Below are 19,146 nucleotides of genomic sequence, written 5' to 3'. Positions count from 1 at the left end.
AAACTAAACTAACAACGACAGTCAACGTACATGCATGAGACATGCACTATGGACTGGGATCACAGCAAAGAAGCCTGGAGTCTTAGACTAAGAGAAGTATGGCTCCTTCCAGGCTGGAGTACGTATAGGATCCAGAGTCAGTCAACAACCAGTCACAATTCTACTTTCTTGACAATTGTTCCTGGTACGGGATCACTTCAGCTGAAAATACATCTAATCAAGCCTTGACTACGTATTTTCAGCTGAAGTGATCCCGTACCTTGACTCAAGGCCACGTGGCAAGTTTAAGCTTCTTAGCTTTTGCTCGCTTTTACTCGACAAAGAAGCTTTAACATCAAAATCTGCCACTATTTAAACCAAGATATTGTTGTGTGAAGACTATCTATGCTGTAAATGCAGTGCTATCGCATCCAGGTGAGTAGATATACTCGTTACAAACAAACAAACAAACAGACAAGCGGAGAGTGTGTGGAAAATGCCTCGACGCATATTTTGCTTGGTCAAAAAGTGTTGGAGTGTTTGGAAGTCTTCGTATAAACACTCTGCTCTAGCTAGACTAGAGATGAACTTCAAGGACCGACAATGATGATGAGAAAGGGGTGGATCTGCATAGGGGTCAGAGTTCACTGCACTCTGACCCTTGCACGTGCTCTGAACAAAATGTCTCTGATGTCTTCAGATCAGCTAGCTGGAGCTCAGATGCAGAATGAAGGACAAAGTAAGTAATCATTGATACTACCGTAAGGCCTCGATTTAAGGCGACACCCAGGCCGGAGCTTCAGCAATTTTCTGACCTCTAAAAGTAGCGACAGCTAGCTGCGTTGACAATTTTTTTTTAATGTCTCGTAAATAGAGGTAAATGTAGCCACTCCCTAGCCTCGATTGTAGCCCACTGACTGTAAAGTTACCTCCAACTAATTAGATGTGACCCTCTAAATATGCAGACACCAGGACTTCAATATAATTTTTCAACCTCCAAAAGAAGCGACCTCTGGCTTTGTAATTATTAAAAAGTGTCACTTTAAATCGAGATCTTACGGTAATCATTAATATCAACATAACATAATTAGTATGAGATGTCTTTGTATTAAAATAGATGTGACTTTATTCAACTTGCGGATACACATTGGATTAACGAACTCTCAACTAGACAAATTGATCGAAGAGGAGGATACTATAAATTTGGCAGAATTCTTTGAAGATCATGTTGCACTGTATATAGATCTGTTTACACTTAGTGCTGCGGAAAAAGGAGACGTGCTTAAAGAAGATAAAACTAAAACAGCTGTAGCACTGCTTTTGAAATTATGGATACAATCAGATCCTTTTTCAGCCTCATTCAGAAAGATATTGATAATCCTATTAAAAATGGGAAAAGAAAGCATAGCAAGAAGTGTCTGTGAGTATGTGAAAGGGAAAATCACGAGAACTTACCTATCAAAGCAACACTCAGATGCGATACAAGAAAAACTAACGGAGATAGCAAAAAAAGTTGCTCATCAAGATAAAGAACTGCTGTCTATGATTCAAAAGAACAATCTCTTCAAATCAATCATAATATCAGTAGTGGTTGCCATTTTTGCAATGTTTACTTACAACATCACTTCTTCCCGAACTGAACGAAACACTCTTCCCCGGATCTCTATACCACTGGGTCCCCCTCCATTGATTATGACCAATTTCCATCAACACAAGATCAAGACTGAGGACGTATGGTACTCAACACCAGTCTACACTCACGATCGTGGCTACAAAATTTGTCTAGCAGTACGAGCCAATGGAAATGGGCAGTACAAAGGAACTCATGTCTCTGGTCACATTGTATTTATGAAGGGAGAGTTTGACAATGAATTGAAATGGCCATTTTGTGGAGTCATTAGGTTTTGGGTTTTTGACAAACTTAAAAGGCGATATTCTTTCCGAATTGTTAAATATGATTGGAAAAATGAAGAGGGTGAAAGGGTTGTAGGTAAAAATTTATACTCCAATCAGGGGAAAGGAAAAAGTGATTATATTTCTCACAAACAACTGAAATACGAGTTTTTGTACAACGATACACTTACGTTTATGTTTTACTATGTAGAATTGCTCTAAATTTTTGTGGCTAAATATAATGCCTTATTAGGCACTAATTAAAAGCTTATCAGTGATCATCACATTCTTGTACCATGAAGCAGTTCATTCTATGAATCAGGCCTCATGCAGCACGAAGCACATAGGTGCCAACTGTCCCGAATTGGTCAGGACTGTCCAAGATTAGACAATAGCAGTTTCCTTTCGGGGCAAGGGAACTGCTATATTGTGATTCCACCATGATACAACAGTTTCTCTCTTGACTTCTATTTATGATTCCACATTACTTGAGAGCTGAGCCAGTGATGCTATTGGAGCATCCCCACATCTTCTATGTATAGGAGGAAGATATGAATTGTTGTCTTTGCACTGAAATTGTGTGCTTTATACTTTTTTGTCCTGAAATTTGGCTGAGAAAGTAAGCACAAAGTTGCAAATATGGCGATAGCTATGCAACAACATCGATTGTCTTACAGGCAGATCCAACATTGCAGAGCTGCATCAAAGCATTTAACTCTTATAGGTAAAGCATGAGTAACTTGAAAGGTAAATCTTCCTTCACTTTGAATTCCATGATAGAATAATAATGCAAACATTTTTGCTACTTTGATACAGAGTCTTTGCATGCATGCAGTCTCTTTGATGCTTTGTCAACTAATAGAGCTAACCTTACCATAATTATTATTATATCTCTTTGACTTTGTTCTATCGTGCAGAAAAGGATAGCAGAAGATGGGGCCTAATCTCACAGTGGGGGGCCTAGAATGTTAATAGTTTGGACCCCCTGGGGGGCTTAAACTGTTAACATTCCAGGGGGTCCAAACTGTTAACATTCTAGGCCCGGGGGCCCAAAATTTTAAAATTCTAGGCCCGGGTGGGGCGTAAACATGGGGGGGCCCAAAATTTTATGACACCGGTCCCCTGATATGACATGATATGATGGATAGAAACAATGTCTTCAGAATCAAAGACAAGGTAAATAGCATGCACATGGGTACCGGGTATGTTATAGTGGTTGACTAGTAATTATGGCTTATAACCAACCAACGCCGAGGGCGTAGCCCGAGGCTGAGGTTGGATAATTACTAGGCAACCAGTCAACAATTGATTTATTTACTGCAAAAACAGCAAAACAGTCATTTGAACATCAATGGAGACAGTCAAGCTTGCTCTCACAGCCACTTTTGTGCCTCAGAATATGCAGTTAGAACAGTTACAGCTGTCAAGTATGAGAGCTAGCTACTTTTAATTAATTCTCCAAGCAGCTAGGTTCTACTGGAAGCCATAAACTTTGACCAGACCCGCCCACCAATATCAGCAGCTGCCATTTTCAATTTGCAGTCTACCAACACTGCATGCACTGTACTCCTCTACCTCTGAGCCACAGCCTTGACTAGAAACACAGAGCAAGGATTGATCTGCAGTGTTTCGAGCCTCATGAACATGTAATAAGTAGCTTAGACTGCTAGCTAGCTCAGGTGAATATGACAATAGCACAAAACATAGTCTACAAAAACTTTTTGCATGCTGTATTGCTATTTTACTGTGTACAAATTGTCAAGATGATTCAAAAGTTGAATAGTGCTTGTAGGAAGTAAAAATATGAGCCATATTCCATACTTCCCTGGGGGAAGTAAAATATGGCTCATACTGGAAATCACCTAGGATACGGCACCGGATGTGGATACGCCCTAATTTTTGTTATTTTCCTAAGCTAACCCGAACCCTGAACCCCTTCAAAATTACATCTGGTGCCGTATATGCCACCGTAGATATAAGGGAGAGGGATGGGAAACGCTACGTAAATAGCATTGAGGATCCGCGTTGCGGTCAATGTTTTCTTCTTTATTTCCTCCAACCCATGCTTTTAGCTAGTACTAGGCTATAAACTAGCTATTAAGCTCCATGTATTAGTAATGGCTAGTGGAACAGTCACAACAAGGTAGCAGCAATAGTTAGTGAGACCCTTCAAGCAGTAAAAAGCAGCTTGGACAGGCAAATTCTTGAGAGGAGCTCTGTCTGTACCGTTGAGTATTCCAGTACAGTCACAGACATGATAGAGAATTATAGAAATGTAGCAAAGTTCTGTCGTAAATTACTGTGCCGATACGATGAACCAACTATCAATGAATACAAAGAGACATTTACCTACATTCAATCATTGATGTAACTTTCTAAATGGGTACACAAAAAGTCTGCTTTTAAAAACCAGCTTACTAATACAAAAATGAACATTACTTACCAACCTAAAGCCAAATGGCTTTGATTTTACTTGCAATTGCATACAATGCCCAGCTACTTAAGAAAGAGGGAATCATTAATATTTTGGGCTGTAGTCACAGCCTCTCCTTGTAGAAGGTACACAAAGCCACTAGGTAGAGCCGAAACGATAATACAACACTCAAAAAACTGCCTTTGAAAGTTTTCAAGCTCTTGGTGAGATACACAACGCTTCTATATGATGCACAGTAGGTGTGGATGCTCAGCACAGTACTAAGAGTCCCAGTGGGGAGCTGTGAATGATAGTAATAACATTTCCCGCTGGGTTGGCGGGGGTCTAGAGCCGCAACGCGGATCAACCTTTGGCATTACACAGAAGTGATTGTGCGCACGTGCTCTGTTTCCCATCCCTCTCCCTTCTTATATCTATGATGCCACCTGACCCCTTGGATATCATAATAATTATTATTATTATTGATTATGATAGGTGTTGACCAATTTAAGAAGTACATAGGATTGACAGACACTCAACTTGATGAATTAATCCAAGAAGAGGACTGTTCACATTTGGCAAGATTCTTTGAAGATGTTAAAGAATACGTACATCTTTTTGGACTAAGCACTGATGAAAAAGGTGATGTTCTAAAAGAATCAAAAACTAAAATAGCCATAACACTTCTTTTGCAAGCCTGGGTGAGGTTAAACCATGATGTGGCTACATTTAGGGAGCTCTTATTAATCTTGATAGAACAGACTAAGGGAGAGGTTGCAAGAAATGTCTGTGAGTACTTGAAACAAAAACACTCAACAATTGAGGAAAGCCCTCAGAAATTTCAAGCAAAATTGACAACATTGACCGACAAAATTGATCATCGAGAGAGAAAGTTACAATCTATCAGCACAGCAACTAAAAGCGACTTCAAGAAATTCATAGCAATAATTGTGGGACTAACTGTTTTAATTTTTTCTCTCAATGTGACCAATAATCAACGACCTGTTCCCCGAATCTCTATACCACTAGGCCCTCCTCCATTAATCATGACCAACTTCCAACAGCACAAAAGAGAAAATCATTTATGGCACTCAATCCCTGTGTACACTCACAATCGTGGCTACAAAATATGTCTTGGAGTCTATGCTAATGGGCAAGCACAACACAAGGGAACGCATATCTCTGCTTTTATTCAATTTATGGAGGGAGAATTCGATGATGAATTGAAATGGCCATTTTGTGGAGTCATTAGTTTTTCGGTAATGGACCAACATACTAGCCTGTCACTAAGTTTTGATGCTAAGTATGAAGGTACAGATGGACGTGGTGAGAGAGTTGAGCGCGGAGATCAATATTCTGAAAATAAATTTGGAAAGGGGGACTTCATTTCTCATGAAAAGCTCAAGCTGTTATTCTTACATAATGACACTCTTCTATTTGAAATCCACCAAGTAGAGCTGCACTCTAATTAGATGCATATAAATTTTATAATGCCAGAATACAACAATTTTGTAAATGTACATGACATCACTGATATAAAAGGGGTGGTACACAATATTATTAAGCAAGCCAACTATTAATAAAATGTCTTCAGAAAAAACTCAGAATGAGTGTGAGGGACCAGAGCAAGAACAACTTCAAGGTAAGCACCATCTATAATAAAAGTTGTTACCAGCAATATACCAATAATTTATTAGGTTTTGACCCGTTCAAGAACAACAACAAAGGATTGACTGATCAGCTTGATGAATTAATCCAAGAAGACGACTTATTAAATTTAACTGGATTTTTTGAGGATGTTAGAGAATACATACATCTTTTTGGACTAAGCGCTGATGAAAAAAGCGCTGATGAAAAAAGCGATGTTTTAAAAGAAGAAAAAACTAAATTAGCCGTGGCACTTCTTTTGCAAGCCTGGGTGAGGTTAAATCATGACTCGGCTACATTTAGGGAGCTCTTATCAATCTTGATTAAACAGAATAAGGGAGAGGTTGCAAGAAATGTCTGTGAGTACTTAGAACGGAAACACTTAACAAGTGAACAAAACTATCGGAAAATTCAAGTGAAACTAATGGGGCTAGCAAACAAAACTGCTCATCAAGATAAAAAATTGCTGTCTATGATTCAAAAGAATAGTCTCTTTAAGTCAATCATAGTATCACTAGTGATTGCCATTATTACAATGTTTGCTTACAACATCACTTCTTCCCAAACTGAACGAAACACTCTTCCCCGGATCTCTATACCACTGGGTCCCCCTCCATTGATCATGACCAATTTCCACCAACACAAGATCAAGACTGAGGACGTATGGTACTCAACACCAGTCTACACTCACGACCGTGGCTACAAAATCTGTCTTGGTGTCTACGCCAATGGACAAGCACAATATACAGGAACACATGTCAGTGGTCTTGTCTATTTCATGAAGGGAGAATTTGACGATGAATTAAAGTGGCCATTTCGTGGGATCATATATTTCAGAGTACTAGACAAACTCAAAGACATAATTTCGTACATATATGTCGAATATAACAGCAAGGGAGAAGGAGAACGAGTTACAGGTGATGCCGAGTATTCAAAAGCAGGAAGAGGAAGTTTGAAATTTATTTCCCACAATGAACTAGAACATAAATTCTTATATCATGATACCCTTGTGTTTCAAATCTACTTAGTAAAACTTTTATAAAAATAAATGTTTAAGATATCCAGTGCACCACTCACTGCACGAAATCAATGGTAATTACGTAGTTACATGAGTCTGTTTGTGGAATTCATAAATCTAGATCCACTAAAACAGTGAAGCAAACAAAATCACTTGCTACTAAAAAGCAAAAAAGGAACTTGCTGAATACTGTTCTAACTGTAATAAGAAACATTATGTTTCAGCCTGCAAACTTGAAGTGGTCAGTTCCAATGTTGTCCACAAGATAGTCATTGTACTCTCCCTCAATGAGCCCTTTCCCTTGGTGGCCAGCGTTCATGGCAGTCCAACAAAACTGGTCATGTTGTGGCTCTCTCTCCATGAAAGACCATAATGGACGACGAATCACTGGGACAGGCTCCTTATTGGGGAGGATTATAATTTTGCGTGTGGTGTCGATCTCAACTCCTTTACGGAAGAACTGACCTGTGCATGGGGGATCATGTATTATAAATTACAGCGGTTTTCTATAGGGATATATAAGTACGAGTACAGTGCAACATGGCAATTATTGCACTGGATGTGATATAATCCCGAGGGCCACATGTTGTACGAGGGCGCCTGCAATAACTAACTTTTTGCCCAATGATATCAAACTCTTCTGATTTCCCATTTTCATTTGGTGAACAAACGCTTGTTAAACAATTAAGGCCCAAGCCACGCTGCTATCAATGCCAAGGTTTTGTTTGTAATAAAATAATAGACATGAATTCAAGCGAAATTCCATAGTGAATTCCATAGTTTTGCTTCCCATTGGTCTGAGCCTATAAAAGGGACCGTTAAAGTTATTGAGTGGAACGTTGGGCATAAGTCAAAAAGCAGATTTCGTTCACTGCAATTACACAGTGCAATATGACATACAATCTATTATGGTAGTGATGCAACATGCCATATATACACAGAGCACTGGATTGCTTTGATCTGCATGCAGCCAACTCATGGGCAACAAATATATATACCATACAACAGCGGGTTATTTTTGTATGGTGGAAATGATCGTATTTTTGTTTTTCGCTCATTAAATTATTATTCTACAATAGGTTCAACGTCACTATCCTGATTCTTGAGCTACGAATTTAGAATACGTAACAATTAATTAATGGGCAGAAAATGTGTACCAGCGAAAATTACCTGCTATACGGTAAGTTCATGCACTCCTGACCATATCAATGGCATACCCCAACTCTCGTAGCTGGTATATGGGCTAGGACAGGGCTTAGTACATGGGGATTTGAAGCATAATAATTAATGTAATTTCAACAGGACGACATTTAGGGGCAACCTCGATGAAATCCATGGCTGTACTGTGTGCTAGTTATATTGTGCAATGAATGTGCAATTATGTTATGCCTCTGACAGTCTTGGGCAAAGTTTAAATAATTATGGCCTCACCTATAATAATATGCCAGTACCGGGAGGTGGATTACCTGGAACAGAGCACATTTACGCAATCTAGAAAAGAAGTTGATGTGCCCAAAATTTTCATATTGTGGCTATCTTCAATCCTCTCAATTCAACACACACGTTTTTTTTATTCAGTAAACTATATATAGGCCTAAGAGTAGGAGGTGGTTAGTATACACTACGTACCACCAACCAGTGTGTGCACACCCCTTCTTAATTCTGTACATGCATGCATGCATGGCTAACCGATTAATCCATGAAAATCCTGTGTGTGATTATGATAAGAGGTGTTATGCCAAAACAAATCCAAGTGCTCATTCATGAAGTGAACAGTGAAGTTGACACCGACATCCTCTATAATGATGAGAACAGACGGGTACACACCATGAGGAATAGGTGATGAGCGATCTGAAATATAAACTTGACCTTTCTTGAATCGAATTTTCCCAATATTTTCTGGAGATACTTTAACTTTGTTGAACTCGATACGATGTTGTCGAGCAGTAAAGGAGACTGCGACCTGATTGGCTCTTTCAGAATTTTTAGCAATAATTCCTAGCGCTCCTATCCAAGTGACCCCGTCTTTTTTTGAGTCAGGTGAGAACAGAGCATTCATCACTAGTTTGCTATTGCTTATGAGGTTGTAGCTAAATCCTTGCTCGCCCATAATCGAGAAACATAACAGCTTCTTACTTGGGAGGACCACGCTGAAGTGAGGGTCGGCACCCATAGTCATTCCTGAATTCAAAACAAATTATAATGCTACATAATTTATATGGCTCTAGTAAATAAATTACCATGCAGACCTGAGTTTTCGCTTTTATATTGAAAAGGGAGAACAACCCATCCAATATAATTTAAGTGACAACTCGATCTGGGAACGAGGCTAAGGTTAAGCGTGAAAGCTTATTAATTTAATGCGATTATGGAATAGATCTACATTACATTATTATTATTATAGCGGCTTAGTGCAAGTTTCATTAGCCTACATTTAGCTGTACCAAATTTTAGAGAAATACGAAATTTTTAACTGGGTAGTTTTTACAAAAATTACACCAACAAAAATTACCCGCTACACTGGTTATGGGACAATGAACTCCTAGCTAGCGAGGGCAACCTTTGATCGTTCTTCTTTTGTAGCTTTTAAATGAGAACACACAAACACACATTGCATTCATTCATAGACAGACATAAAACATACCCGAGCAAATGAACCCATCTCCAACAAAGCCGGGATTGCAGGAGCAATTAAACTCAGGTGAAGTTAGACCAGTTATTGTGCACTCAGCATTTACATCACAAGGACCAGAATTACAAGGATTGGGATCTGTGAAAGAGAGCACATGCACTTAGTCATTATTCATTACATCACTCAATGCATTGCAACTCGTTCATCACTACATCAACCAACAAACAGTGTCCGCGTTTAGAATGCGATGTTAATTAAGTGAGCCTCATTGCGTTTTAACTATTACGAATTGCATGCACAGCAAAAACACATATGTTATATGGGATGCATCATCGTATTTTAGTGTTAAAATGACAGAAATTTATGTCATTTCAACATTAAATTTCAAATAATGCATTTTATTTGAGGTGTTTTATGTTATTATAACATATCTGTTTTTACTGTGTGCAAAATCTCTTTCGATATAGCATTGTCAAACACATACTCAGCGAAATTCATCATTGGTTTTTAGCAACACGCGCCCACACAATTGAACATTGACCCTACTTCTTCTTCTTTGTCTTTGTTGCCTTCAGTTTTGGAGAGTAGCCCGATAGAAAAAATCCCATGTGGTGTAGGAAGGAGCTTTAATCTATTGATATACATGACATGTAGCAGGTCAGAGCGCAGATTATTAGCAAGAGCCACTCTTGCGCACAGGCATCAGGTAGCCAGTCCAGGCCAAGCAGTAGGGCGCAGAGGGTGGTATGGGTGGAGGCATCTGTTGAGCTAGGAGTGAGATATACGTGGAGTTTAATCAGTTTAGCTTGGTGGAGCTCTACTAGACTATCTGTCAGTATCAGCTCTTGGTATCAGCATAGTCACGATCCATGATCCAATAACATCTAGTTAGTCTCTATTAACTAACCAGTTACATACTCCGCAAATTGAAGTCCGTGTCGATCACTCCGCATCTATTTATGGCATAAATGAAAGCACCACAGGTGCTGATGCTGGATCAGGTGGCTTATATAAAATACGGCACCGGATGTGGAAACGCCCTAATTTTTGTTATTTTCCCTAAACTAACCCGAACCCCTCCCCCTTCAAAATTACATCCGGTGCCGTATATGCCACCTGACCCCTGATGCCTCGGTGGAGATGCCTATAAGCTACATAACATAAAGCTACTAATAGCTTTTATACACAGTCATGATGAACATTAAAATTTGTTGCAGACAAACTCAAAGAGTAGGTTGACCAAGTAGGTAATGATCGACCATGATTGTTGTTAAAAACGATCTATGCCAAAAGCTCAAGTCTAAAATTATATCATGATATACCATATCAGCAGAGCCTTGCAGCTCTCTTATCACTCTTGCAGTTACCAATAGCTGGCGTTCTAGTGCAGAGATAACTACTAAGTAGAGTAGCAACACTCGGTAAACATGCTCTTTTGAACAGGCTGCAATGGCATTCCAAGTAAGCATAACTAGGCATAACTCGAGAACGAAGCATTATTTTGCAAATCCACGAATTCATATCCAAGAAAACATGACTAGAAGCCTATAGAAACTCTTACTTGCACTTGATCAGCTATAGCAGTCTACACACAGACACAGACACACAAACACACTACTGTATACCTCGCTTGCGCATGCGATAGCAGTCTACACACAAACACACTACTGTATACCTCGCTTGCGCATGCGCACCGAGGCATAATTACTTGAATTTCAAGTATACATTGACTGGATGCTTAGTTACATGCCCTCTCCCCCTTTGGGGTCAATAATTATGCCCTTGATTATAATGGCTGCAACTGCATGCCCAACAATGATAAAAGGGGGTTGCATATAATTATATATGTATACAATCTGAGCAGGTGAGAACATGCATAAACACACACGTACCTATCAGTGCAAGACAGCTGTCCAGATTATCCTGTAAATAAATTAACAGTTACTGACATACATGGATCTTAATACAAAGTTTGCATAGTATAACTACAGTCTACAAATCTGTTTAGAAACAACTTACGTAGCATACGCTGGCACATGACGGGCATATGTAAGAACCTTGGAAGCGAACATCATTCACAGTGATATCCACGATGATCTATACAAGTACAAAAATTAATATAATCCTGCCCATACTGTATAACAGGTAATGTTCAGGGGGGGGGCAACATTTTGTGTTTTTTGTGGTTGAAACCCTGCGCATGAATATTTTACCCTACGAATGAAGCGATCATTACCACCACCTGCAGTGCAAGCAGCAACCACACAAATAATATCCACAAACTGACTAAATATTGCTAACCACGAATGTTTTTACCCCCGGAAATTACCTACTATACGGTAATTTGATGCATATTGAATGCTATGACAATGGTTGTAAACAGCACACACCTCTTCCCCTTCATAAGAGCACAGAAAAGACATGCCCTCGAGAAAGATCTCAACTCCAGAAGACGTACAAGCATACTACATGTAATACAAATGTGCTCTGATCATGTGATATATACACAAGACTGTACTAGATCTGTACAGCAATCCTTACCTGATAACATCCTGCATCAGCAGTGTACATTTTAACACCAAAATTATCAGTTCTGATCCATTCACTGCCCAACTGGAAGCAGCGAGAGCTAGCTCCATAAAATTGACCACCATTGTTCTCCATAGGGTTGTTTGAAGGATCTGAACACCTCGTCTATAGATAGTATACTCCATGAAAACGTAAATGAAAACGTGAACAGAATAAGCCATCTTGAATCACTTACTGAAGGTATATTGCGCTCAAGAGGGCAGTAATCAGCACTTTCTAGTCCACCACCGTAAGCACTCACATTGAAAAACTATACCAATAAACAATGAACTTAAATTTAGAGAATTGGCTATTTTGTGAATGTGAATTTCATAACAGAGAGTGGCAGCCCCATGCACCACACCGACACACTTTTGCTATTAGAATTTGTGTGGCTTCTGTGCAATCTGTGAAAATTAATTTTATCTCTCTCCGCTATAAACAAGGAAATGGAGAACGAAAGTCATACCTGGAATTGGGCCGGAGGATTGGCGTTACTCCGAAGATTGCACCTTGATAGGTACTCGTGATCCAAAGTACATCCGGTGGTAGTGTCATCCACTTCATCACAATATGGAGAAATACTCTCTCCACTGCATTAAGCATCTAACAATTAATATAGAATGAACAACACACCTTTCTTGCTGCTGAGTAATATATTCCCTACAGCTGCCGTGAGGGATTGTACAGCCAGAGTTGAAACCCCAAGCTAAGGCGTCAGCCATGTTGTAGTCAACCTTATACCAACTACATGCAAAGAAGGAAGTGTAGGTGTGCAGTCACAGTGAGTGTGAGCAAAATGTGGTATTTTTTAAAGGCCAGAAAATATCATTATTGATAACTGAGCTGACTACAAGATATTTGAAGAATTAATTTTGTGTCAAAGTCAGAGATGAGCAGTATAGTGCAATCAGCATGGCCATAAGGCATTGTACAAAACAGGTGGGTTTATTTTTGATTGTGATATATTCACTCCGACATCTGCATCTATCAAATCATATTCACACATAATAATTATTGGTTGAATACCTACCCACTGTCTTCAAGAAGGCCGAGTGAAATTCTAGAGAATGGTAGGCTGAATAGAAGAAAGCCAGTCATCCCTTCATTCTGTGCATTTATATTAAAAACTGAATCATGTAAGCATGTATTTTATCATGCACTGTTAGTAACACAGTTTGTAGCAATAATGTGGTGATATCTCTTCCCTCAACAAACGTTCCCTCTTACACCCATAATCCTCTGCTCCCAATGAGAAGCAGCTGTTCCTCCTCCGCCCTGGTTCTCTAACTCAACACCAATGATGCTAGAACAGTTGTAGTGCAGTCGAGCTTGTTCCTGCAATCAATGTTGTAATGAGGTATAGGTACGCATAATATGTTTTTATGTTTGACTTTTCGAAGCAGGATTAATAAGATATTGTTACATGTGTACCAATGCTTCAATTGCATGGTTACAACACACAATTGAAAGTACGTTCTAGAAAGGTCCATCGATCAGATATAGTAACTCACTAGAACATTAGGAGTGACCAAGAGTGTCACTTGATGACTGATAAGGCCATTTTTGGTGGACCAGTCGGTGTACGTCTCTGTCTGTAATGTTTCGGTGCTAGGTTTGCTACATGGCATAAGATTAAAAAGGGTACATCTAACGCATATATAATTTACCTTGGAGGAAAACCATTCCCATCTCTTGGAGTCCTGGGATTTCCATTCTCATCACGATACCAACGATACAGGTCAGAGGAGAAGCCCTTTAGTAATTAATGATGCTAAAATATTATTATTATGAGCCAAAACTAAAACTTACCAAAACATGAAACACTTCATGAATAACAACCCTTACAAGTGTATCATTATCGAGGGTGAATGCAGGAGGACAAAATGTCATCATTCCAGCTATTGGCCTGGAAAAAAGTATAATTATTACACCATGAGTTCATTTTGTCTTGAGAGATTATAGAGTCTATCTACAAAAAAATTAACTAGATACATCTTACAGCCTTGCACAATTAAGCTGGCTATAATTATATACATATTATATACATAACATGCACAGCCAGTGATAATTAAGTTAAATACACTTTGAATTCGAAAGTACCATAATAATGTTCGCAAGAAAACAAAAGAAACTGTAGCCATCGTTTAGATAATTACTGTACAGTGCATGCACTTTTCAACTGGCTCACCTGTCTAGCTGACTCTCCATTTGACAGGCCCCGGCGAATGCCACCACTCCGGAAGGTGCATCAGAGCAGTTAATGGACACGTAAATGATAAGATCAGTATTAGGTACACCTGCTCCCCTCACAGTGGTAGGCCTTGTGGTGCAAGTTGCGGGATCAGTATTGCACTCAACACATTCCTGTTGTAAAGAACTCATGCAGTAGACAGAATATTTTAGACATGTCATCTTAATTAATAACCTTTAGATGGTCATCAGGAATTTTCACTGGTCCACAAGTAGGTGGTTCTATGCATTGTTCGAAACATGTTGGAGGATCAGTAACCGGAACAAGGAATCCTTTGTCGTTACACGATCTATTCATAACCAATGAAAAGAAATGGACCCAGGAACTGCATTATCTTAACGAGTAAATGTGTGTACAGTGCATGGAGAGTCAGTCTTACATGCAACAAATCTATACTGTACTTGTAGACACAATGACTGTAGAATTCACTTAGCACCTGTCCAAAAGTAAGTTACTGGTGGTTCTGATCACACTGAGTGTTGACTCAAAGTACATCTCAGCGCTTGGAATCACCACAGTCTGAAGAATTCATAAGTATATAGCTTACATGCCCACAAATACGAAATGGCCAATTATTTATTACATTCAGTGGAACCTCCATCAATGACCATCTCCGAAAAGCAACCATATACACCCGCTATAAAACTATAGGGTACCCTTTGTGTCAGAACACCATGTGTGAAAACTGCTACTTGAAAATCCACTTATCTGCGTGTCCCAAATTACTAACACAATCAGGTTTAACTCTTCTCTCACGTTTTAACTAAATTGGTGCCCCACTTTATATATACTAAAATTGGTCTCACCAGAGACGGATCTAGAAGGTAGCAGAGGGTACTCTAGTCTTGCAAGCAGCTGTCGAAGGGGAAAGGACATCTGGTTGAACCCGCCGCTTTTCCATGGCGGCCCTATTTTGGAATATATGCTGTCGCACCAATCAGATTGCTAGATTTCGGTGTGGTTTTACGTAACCTGTAGAAAGGAAGTGTGCACTATAAAGATAAGCAGCTAGATCAGAAGCCTATAGAAGCTAGATTACTCTGCACAAAAAAGTCAGCTGCTGCTATTCGTGACAGTGTTGCTGCCATAAAGCTAGGAGCTCAAACCCAATAAAAGTTTTGTGAAAGATTTTGTGAAAGAGGAATGGTAGATAGATGGTACCTATAGAAACGTGTTTGTCTGGGAGCAGCTAGCTCTTGAGGGAACTATGCGTTCTGTAGTCCTTCTTGTAGAGAATAATACTTTTTGCAGACTATTAAAATACTGTGCTTTTCTACTCTAAGTTTGTTTAATATTTAATATGACGTGTTCAGACAGTTCTGACATTAATATTAGAGTGACGTGATATGACAACAGATATTCATACAAATGTCACATTCCTGAGTATCACGGAAAAGCGGCGGGTTCAACCAGACGTCCTCCCCCTTCGACGGCTGCTCGCGAGACTAAGGGTGCTCTAGCACCCCCCTGACTTTGGAGAATTTTATCAGTTAATATTGATTTTTCGTGTCTCACTTATTCTGATTGGAAGATCAGTTTTACTTGTAAACCACACCTAAATCACTCGAGTGCAACAGGAATTGACGCAAAAATGGGTGTGGTCCCCAAAATAGCTCGCGCTGACACGCGCTTGTTCTTTTTCATCACCACCAACCTACTCATTTTTCTAAATCTGCCCCTGCTCACCCTAAATCAATCTCATGCTTTAATAAACTGATCTCACGTTTTACAAAATCGGTGTCTCAATTAATTTTACTAAATCAGTGTCACACTTGCTAAATTGAATCGGGTTCTGTCAGCTCGATACCATGTGTGGCAAATCTCTCAAAACTAAGACAGGCGTGAGGATATTAATTTGGACAATGATCTAGCAAAACGTGAGAGCGATTTAGGGACACCGATTTACTGAAGTGGATTTTCATGCACAGTACATAGTATGTCATTGAAATACATGCAAACATGCATGCAGATTTTACACATGGTGTTTTAAATTGCACCCCATATAAAATGGCCAAGAACTCAGGTCCGGATTGACTCTTTAATCTTAGGAACGAAATTACACATATGCACTATTTTCAGATTCCAAGGTTGTGTTAGCAAAGTTCCAAGATTCACTTGTAAGAGAAATTGACTCATACTGTGGATCCATATGGTACTCAACTAAGACCACCTCTCTATAATGGCTGTTCCTCGATCAATGGTGTCCGTTTTATGGGGTTCCACATAATATACAATGACATGTACAGGTAATCTGAATCGGAGCTTCTGACTGACTGAGTCTGACAGTATAGTAACACTTACCTGAATTTGGCTTCTCTGAGCAGGTGTCAACCTGATTCAGAAACAAAAGGAGCGGGTATAGACATCACAATGTATCATTAATTTATGGTATGGTCAATGTGTAAAGTGCATTGCACGAATGATGTGCATGCAACTATAGTTTATACGACATCGCTATGACATGCATGCGGGAGTTTCGTTCTGAGAGACTGTGTGCTAATTGACTAATATCACAACTTTACTGTTGTGACCAAAATCAATGCATTTATATCAAAGAAGGTTGGAAATGCGTCGTCATTCACGTGAAAATTCCTAAGGTTATTTACCCACGTTACCATAGATACCAAAAGTTATGATACCATTGACTTTGCTAAGCTTATTATAACACCTGCACGACTAGCTGTGTCTGTTGTGTCTAGAATTAGCTATAATTATTATAAGGTAGTTCAGCGGTGCTGTATGTAGCTTGCACTGTACTGGCTGGTAATAGTCATATGCGTTGATAACCCATCAGAATGGAGGGGATCGGGTTGAACGGTTAAAACAAGCTTTATATAATTCATATGCATGTAGTAGCCAGAGAATCACAAAAAAGCAGCAGTCTCCGATGACCACGCAAAAAGTTCACATGGACTGTGCCAGCTCTGCAAAAACTAGTGCACGTGATTGTGATCGTATAATAATTATATCCAACCTTTCTGCATTTATTATCAAAACTAATGATACATACATACAGCAAAACCTTGTCATGCTTACAAAGTGTTGAAAGTATCATCATAAGAGAACGTGATTCTGATAGGCTCATACGTAGAACTCCTCTTGATTCTACCACTCGTATTCTGACGAACCATACCCTGGATCTGAAGGAGGTAGCATAATCAAAACAGTTAATACACAAGACTGGAAACGGTGTATATGAGTATCAGTAATGTGTGGGCCATGGCACGTGAGCCTTTGCATTCTTGTGAGAGCGTGAGATTCTTCATGCACTGGGATAACCCTCAATACGGTACATAGCTAGCCAGAAAAGGGAATGGGTTTAATACTAACCTGTAATTGCTAGCCCCAAGACGTTTGTTTTCTGGTGGCCTCATGTATATATCACCCATGCATTGTGGTAGTTTGTTACAACGGGACAACTCTTCTAGACACGGTAGCTAGTGCTGGGCTAAGACTAGTGTTCCTGATGCAAAAATTAATTTTGACTATACCATATAATAATTATATGGTAGTCAAAATTAATTTTTTTAATAATTATATATATAGATCAAAAGCTATAGATCAAAAGCTGGTACATATAGACTAGCTCTAGACCTAGGTAGCAAGCAGTTTCCATCGATCAGTGAAACCCAATATTGCATGCACATCAAAATACATGTCTGACATAAAATCTACCTCAATATCCATGAGGGGATGGCCACAGAAGCTCTGTTGATCACACTCAGCAGCTGTGATGCTCCATAGAGCAGTCCAGCAACAGAAAATCAACACCGAGTGTGATTGCATGTTTCAAGATAGGTAATAATTTTCACACTTGGCTTTGCATGTTTTATAGCATAGACTAGAATTAGCCTTGATTCCAGGCCGCACTGAAGATGGAGGCCTTCGCTAATTATCTTTATCACGTAAAGATCCTTAATCATGCAAATGCAAATCATCTATAAAAAGATCTATCTATATAGATCTAGCCTCTAGCCTTACTTGTTAAAGGTGAAGATGTGCTGAGTGCTGCTGGTTAGCTTGAATGAGTGAGATCTATATCTATATTATTGTATGTAGATCTATGTTTCAAGACAGTGCACTTTACAGTGCTGCTAGTTGTGTAGATCTAGTTTCAGGTTTTGTTTATTTCATAACAGCATGTGACAACCTTGTCATTTTCACAGGTTTCATGGATTTGGCTTTTGTGAAGCAAAGACAATTGAAGATAAAGCGATGACATAGATCCAGAGATCTACCATGCACAACTAAACACAATTCCCAAAAAAGGTTTCTGCGACCGACCGACTGATGTCAACCAGCTAATGAAGTGGAATGATTCGCTTGTACCCTGAAGCAATGTCTACAACAAGTGAGTGTTCAAATCCTATAAACCATTGAATCTAGATATAATTAACTCAAGGTCAATGTGAATGTTGTAGATAAACCTTAATCCTGCCATCTAGATCTACCAATTTAGCTTCTGGATGTTCATCATTTTATAATTCTGTGAGCTGAATATTAGACTCTGCACGGCAAAGCTCAAAATGAGGCACACCATACTTATAGGCCACAACAAGAGGTACATATAGTTCTGTTTCTGGTCCATCCGCCTGCTCTATGCTGTTTTTCAGCAACACACCTAATGCATATGCGCAAATCACACCCACTCACTTTAGGCTAAGTGGGTGTGGTTTGCGCATGCGCAGTATCACAAATAGTTATCATTGACATCATGTACAGCACCTACAATAAAATTATTT

The 19,146-nt window shown here is 39.3% G+C and overlaps 3 protein-coding genes across 3 annotated transcripts; 2 read left to right on the top strand and 1 right to left on the bottom strand.

The window, feature by feature from the left end:
• The first annotated feature begins 240 nt into the window (after positions 1–240).
• Positions 241–2,164, top strand: LOC135345758 (TNF receptor-associated factor 2-like). Its single transcript, XM_064543195.1, has 2 exons — positions 241–718; positions 1,097–2,164. Exons 1-2 carry the CDS (start codon positions 583–585, stop codon positions 2,092–2,094), a joined length of 1,134 nt encoding a protein of 377 aa, XP_064399265.1. The 5' UTR covers positions 241–582; the 3' UTR covers positions 2,095–2,164.
• A 2,517-nt stretch (positions 2,165–4,681) lies between these two features.
• On the top strand, positions 4,682–7,009 carry LOC135345662 (uncharacterized). The gene is made up of 2 exons (XM_064543090.1): positions 4,682–5,927; positions 5,983–7,009. Exons 1-2 carry the CDS (start codon positions 5,870–5,872, stop codon positions 6,972–6,974), a joined length of 1,050 nt encoding a protein of 349 aa, XP_064399160.1. The 5' UTR covers positions 4,682–5,869; the 3' UTR covers positions 6,975–7,009.
• A 28-nt stretch (positions 7,010–7,037) lies between these two features.
• LOC135345661 (leishmanolysin-like peptidase) lies at positions 7,038–18,254 on the bottom strand. Its single transcript, XM_064543089.1, has 21 exons — positions 18,080–18,254; positions 17,441–17,544; positions 16,706–16,736; positions 14,841–14,923; positions 14,579–14,693; positions 14,342–14,517; positions 13,963–14,059; positions 13,821–13,906; positions 13,665–13,770; positions 13,381–13,488; positions 13,184–13,260; positions 12,787–12,897; positions 12,620–12,743; positions 12,347–12,421; positions 12,124–12,276; positions 11,973–12,047; positions 11,602–11,679; positions 11,475–11,505; positions 9,595–9,720; positions 8,640–9,131; positions 7,038–7,415 (listed from the first exon to the last, which is right to left on the bottom strand). The coding sequence occupies exons 1-21, from the start codon at positions 18,188–18,190 to the stop codon at positions 7,171–7,173; spliced, it is 2,604 nt and encodes an 867-aa protein (XP_064399159.1). The 5' UTR covers positions 18,191–18,254; the 3' UTR covers positions 7,038–7,170.
• Positions 18,255–19,146: the final 892 nt, after the last annotated feature.

Source organism: Halichondria panicea, chromosome 12, assembly GCF_963675165.1.
Source record: "Halichondria panicea chromosome 12, odHalPani1.1, whole genome shotgun sequence".
Classification (NCBI taxonomy): Eukaryota; Metazoa; Porifera; class Demospongiae; order Suberitida; family Halichondriidae; genus Halichondria; species Halichondria panicea.
This window is presented reverse-complemented; position numbering and strand designations above follow the sequence as displayed.

Bases quoted from the DNA above. Each gene is read 5' to 3' on its own strand.
- LOC135345661 (XM_064543089.1), bottom strand. From the start codon at position 18,190: ATGCAATCACACTCGGTGTTGATTTTCTGTTGCTGGACTGCTCTATGG. The intron at 17,545-18,079 runs GTAGATTTTATG...TACCTCCTTCAG, and splicing joins ATCCCCTCATGGATATTGAG to ATCCAGGGTATGGTTCGTCA. The intron at 13,261-13,380 runs GTAAGAGGGAAC...ATAAATGCACAG, and splicing joins GGGAGCAGAGGATTATGGGT to AATGAAGGGATGACTGGCTT.
- LOC135345758 (XM_064543195.1), top strand. From the start codon at position 583: ATGATGATGAGAAAGGGGTGGATCTGCATAGGGGTCAGAGTTCACTGC. The intron at 719-1,096 runs GTAAGTAATCAT...GTATTAAAATAG, and splicing joins GATGCAGAATGAAGGACAAA to ATGTGACTTTATTCAACTTG.
- LOC135345662 (XM_064543090.1), top strand. From the start codon at position 5,870: ATGTCTTCAGAAAAAACTCAGAATGAGTGTGAGGGACCAGAGCAAGAA. The intron at 5,928-5,982 runs GTAAGCACCATC...ATAATTTATTAG, and splicing joins AGAGCAAGAACAACTTCAAG to GTTTTGACCCGTTCAAGAAC.